General features: G+C 42.1%; 1 protein-coding gene across 1 annotated transcript in view; it reads right to left on the bottom strand.

Moving 5' to 3' along the window:
* The window catches only part of LOC125042481 (diacylglycerol kinase 1-like), a 24377-nt gene that overhangs the window by 2513 nt on the left and 16864 nt on the right, over positions 1-5000 (bottom strand). Inside the window, exons 10-15 of the mRNA XM_047638121.1 lie at positions 4837-4953; positions 3932-4073; positions 3305-3429; positions 2788-2928; positions 1738-1893; positions 740-953 (exon numbers count right to left, since the gene is read on the bottom strand). Of these exons, the coding sequence (XP_047494077.1) occupies positions 740-953; positions 1738-1893; positions 2788-2928; positions 3305-3429; positions 3932-4073; positions 4837-4953 (895 nt within the window). The remainder of the gene's footprint in view (positions 1-739; positions 954-1737; positions 1894-2787; positions 2929-3304; positions 3430-3931; positions 4074-4836; positions 4954-5000) is intronic.

The following is a 5000-nucleotide window of genomic DNA, read 5'->3' as shown; positions in this document are numbered from 1 at the left end:
GAGATTGCTAGGAAGGAAGAAGGGAAGAAAGATGTTTCATTAGGATGAAAATAGATTGCTAGGAAGGAAGAAGGGCAGGGACACGTTTCATTAGGATGGAAAGATGTGGTAATGTGGTCTGTTTGGAGGGAGACCGAGTGTGTGATGAGAAGGGACTAGTAAGAATGATAATAGGGGGAAGTGACGTCTCTTTGGGGAGAAAGTGTGATGAGAGGAAAGGGAAGGGAAACGTATGGTGATGTCTCCTTGGGACGACAGTGTGATGAGGATTGGTAATAAGGGAAATAGAGTGTGATGAAGATTGGTTGGAAGGGAACCGGATATGGGGATGTCTCTTTGGGATGAGAGTGTGATAAGATGGAATTATTGTTACGTTTGGGGTGTGTGAGTTTGTGGGCAGAAAAGTGACGGTGTTTCAGTATGTGTTGGTGGAAAAGGTCTGATGTTCGTGTGTGGGGGGGGGCGGGCGGGTCCTATATACCGGTGTGTGATGTGTTTTGTTATGTTGCATAAACGACACACACAAAAAACAACATTTGTAAGCTTTAGTGTAGTATAGTATAGTCTATAGAAATAACTCTTGTCTTTCTTTTCATCTTCCACATACTCCTCCTCTTCCTTTTCCCCTATCCCTATACATAAAAACTAAAAAATGAATAGATAAACAAATAAAACCTAAAAATAAATAGATAAATCAATAAAAACGAAAGAGAAAAGACCAAAATAAACAAACCCTCACCCTGTATCGCATTGCTCAAATCCGCCGACGTGAAGGAGGACGTCGACAGCTCCCTCTCCCTGTCCTTTTTCTTCTTGCTCTTCGTCGCTTTCGTCCTCTTCTTCGTGGCGTTGTCCCCCCACATGTTGGAGCCGCCGTGGGTGTAGGGGATGTTTAAGAGGGCGATGCCTTGGAGGGAGGGGCCGTTGGAGAGGTCGAGGGACACGCCGTCGCACTGGAGAGGGGAAAAGGCGGGTGAAAGGGGCGGCAATGTGGGGTTAAATGGCAGGGCGGCTGTGGTGGGAGGGATAGTAAAGATAAAGAGAAGGCTGGAGTTGTGTTAGAGGGTTTGAGAGAGAGCTGGTGGGTTGGTTAGTGGGTTGGTTAGTTTCTAAGAAAAGTATAAGTGTTTATTTTTTTTTTATCTCGTTCTTTCTTTCTTTCTTTTTTTTGTCTCGGTCTTTCCTTCTTCTTGCTTTTTATACTCTCTCGCTCTTTCTTTCTTTTCTCTCTCGTTCTTTCTTTCTTTTCTATCTCTTTCGCTCCTTTCTCTCTCGTTCTTTCTTTCTTTTCTATCTCTTTCGCTCCTTTCTCTCTCGATCTTTCTTTCTTTCTAGATCTCTCTGTAAAGGTAAAAAAAAAGGGGGGGGGGAGGGATAGTAAGGATAAAGAGAATGCGGGAGCTGTGTGAGAGACAGGTGGTGAGTTGATGTTGGTTTGTAACAGAAGTATATGTGAATTTTTTTTTCTTTCCTTCTTTCTCTTTCACTCGCTCTCTCTCTCTCTCTCTCTCTCTCTCTCTCTCTCTCTCTCTCTCTCTCTCTCTCTCTCTCTCTCTCTCTCCCTCTCTCTCTCTCTCCCTACCTTCTCCCTCTCCCTACCTCTCCCTCCCACCCTCTCTCTCTACCTTTCACCCTCTCTCTCTCCCTACCACCCTCTCCTTCTCCCTCTCCCACCCTCCCACCCTCCCTCCCTCCCTCTCTCCCCCTCCCACCCTCCCTCCCTCCCTCCCATCTTACCATGATGTCAATATCCTCGTGCAGATTCTTGCAGGAGGCGGCGAAGGTTTCAGAAGTTGCATACTCGAAGTACCAAAGTTTGTTTTTCATCCTGCTGTTAAACTTTTCCGGATTCCTCTCCCGCTCGAGGTGGAACTTCACGCAGATCGCCGCATCCTGTGGAACGAGGATATGTGTTCAGTTTATGTTCAAATGGGTTTATTCATTCTCAGATCTTTTAATTATAGAAAGGGTTATTTGTTTTACAGAACTTTTAATTATAGATAGGGTTATTTGTTTTACAGATCTTTTAATTATAGGAAGGGTTATTTGTTTTACAGATCATTTGATTAAAGTAATTATTTTCTGGGAAAGTACTGTAGAAATTCGTAAGATAGAAAATTTAGTGTGATTTTAAGTTGGGCTGGAAAAAAAAATGAGAGAGAGAAAAAATAAAGTTCTTCTGAAATGAATGAATAAATATCTGAACCACAACGAACAAATTACCATTTAACATTCAATGTATGAAAAGGATTAAGATATTACAGATATCATTATGATAAACACGTGATGTATCTTCTTTAGACTGACATAACCAAATTATATTGCGAATCATATCGTCTCCGTACCTCTTGCTAGTTCTCTTAATAATGATCTAAGAGAATTCGAATATGCCATTCAAAGGTGTTGTTCGCGACATTTTTTTTTTTATACACAATTCGCACTTTACTAAACTATTTAATTCCGATGAAGATACAACACCGAGTTACATCATTCATACACGCCATAACACCGAGACGCTCTAGGAACAAACCCAAATACAGACACCTTGAAAACGTCACAGCGAATAAACTTTCACACATTTTGGAAAAACTCACTCTTAATAATTCGGAACTTAACTATGTAATTCTAAGAAAAATATAACACCAAGATGCGTTATATCTTCCATGACATTCATACATGACATAATAGTTCCCAGCAACGTATCTTGACTGACATATGTACGTTCTTCACATACCGAAATACGCTTTGAAAACGGCACACCAAACAAGGACGTTTTGGAACACTCACCACGCCTATACTAAAGTAGTTGTTGACGATATTATAAGGGATCTTGTCCGCCACCTCGTCCATGTCTTCGTGCGTCCCTGTTTGCTCCGAGACTTCGATGTGCCACCTGTCCATCATCACCACCGTCGACTTTTCGATCTTCTGCAGCATCCAGGGAGGGAGAAGAGTTACCAGGGAGGAAGATGAGTTATCAGGGAGGTTGTGGGTCATTAAGGTTGTTTCTGTGGTTGGGTTAGTGGTTGGTTGTTTAACTGTAGTTACAGGTGGAGGTATTGTCTCATGTTAACAAAAATAGATGTTTGTTTACCGATTATGGTTTGTAATTTATTGAAAAATGTATTTCCCACTATACAAGAAAAACAAACAAACAACAACAACAATTACATGGCAAAACCGAAAAGAGAGAGGAAAAAAAAACCGAGTGATATTAAAAAAAAAAAAAAAAAAAAAAAAAAACGCATCTTTTCCCTGCCAATTGCATTCAACCTTGTACTTTACCTCCACTTAAGTACTTTACCTTAAGGACTTTATGAAGACTCTCTCCCTCATATCCGGGACCCCATCGAAGGCACCGTGCCAAGTCGTTGCCCGTGCCAAGGGGGATGATGCCTACACACGGGGCCACACTCCACTGTACTTTATCTGAAGGAGACACAGACGGGGATCAGGGTATGTAGGATTTGGAGAAGGGGGGAGGGGGTGCATTGAGGGAGGGTAGAAGGAAGGAGTGTACTGAGGGAGGGGAGGGAGAGGGAGAGTGTTTAGGGGGAGGGAGAGTCGGGAGTGTGTTGATAGGGGGGGGGGGGGGATCAAAATACTCCCGACTAGTAACGGCAACATTCGAGGATGTTGGAATATCGTATCAGAGTTAAATAACCGTGATGGTTATTTGTTCACCATTTTTTTAATGTGACTGTTTCCTTATTTTCTTTGTGTACATCTTACTATGTATGTGTTAATATTCATAAACCGATATAAAACTGAACTGAAAAGATAACGTAACAAAACAGACAAAACAGTAGAAAAAAACAACAGAAGAAAACAGAAAGAAAGAAAAAAGAAACAAATAAATAAACAAAAAGAATAATAATAAGAAGAAAAGAAAAGAAAAAGACCAGCAAGTCATAAGCACCAGGCCACCCACCCATCTGTTCAAGAATCCAGCCTATGGTACCGTCTCCTCCACAGACGATGACCCTGACATTGGGCACGTCCTTGAACAGCTGCAGGCCCGCCAGAGGACCGTCCTTCGCGAGGTTGTACACCTGGCGGGGGTTCAGCAGGTACTGGGTGGGTAGGAGGCACGGGGAAAACAGCTGATTAGAAATATTTTGATATTATATATTTATTCATCTATTTATCTATCTATCTATATATCTATCTATCTGTCTATATGTCTATATATCTATTCTATCTACATATCTATCCATTTATCTATCTATTCTGTATACATATCTGTCTATTTATCTATCTATCTTCTATTTATTTATTTATCTATACATACATATATATATACACACATACATTTTCATACTGTTTTTAAAACTGAGTTTGATATGTTCATGTAGATACTTTTTATGCTATAGATATTCATTTTGATATTATGTCCGTGTAGAAACTAATCTATCACTTGTCTTTGTCCATTATTACAATAGATATTAGACGTTTTGATTGTGGCATCTATTCACTTCCAAAGATTTTTTTCTTCTCCGGATCTTAACTCCCTTTGGTTGCAAGGAACGTGCATGCAACGCCCCCTCCTCTCTCTCTTTCTCTGTAATTCAAACCACCCTCTCTTTCTTTCCTTCTGTCACTTTCTTTCTCTCCTCCTGTTCCTGTCTGCCCTCCCATCCCGCTTTATTCCCTTCTATCTCTCTTTCCACTTCTATCTTCCCCTCTCATTCCTCTTCCATCCTTCCCACTCCCCTCTCCTTCCATCCCCTCATCCTCTTTCCATCCCTCCACTCCCCCTTCCCCTTCCCCATCCTATCCCTCTCTCCAAATCCTCCTCTCCTCATCTCCTCCCTCTCCCCCTTTCCTCCCCTTTACCTGGAACTTCCTCAATATCCTCGCCCCTTGTCTGCCTCCACTCTTAGGATTGACGAAGACGGCGAGGGGATGCGTGCCTGGAAGGGGAGTGATCTGGAACGACATCGGTGTGGAGACCTGCGGACGAGGGGCGGAGTATTAGCTTCAGGAGTGTGAGGGTTTGG

This window comes from Penaeus chinensis, chromosome 32 (genome assembly GCF_019202785.1).
Source record: "Penaeus chinensis breed Huanghai No. 1 chromosome 32, ASM1920278v2, whole genome shotgun sequence".
In the NCBI taxonomy this organism is placed as follows: domain Eukaryota; kingdom Metazoa; phylum Arthropoda; class Malacostraca; order Decapoda; family Penaeidae; genus Penaeus; species Penaeus chinensis.
This window is presented reverse-complemented; position numbering and strand designations above follow the sequence as displayed.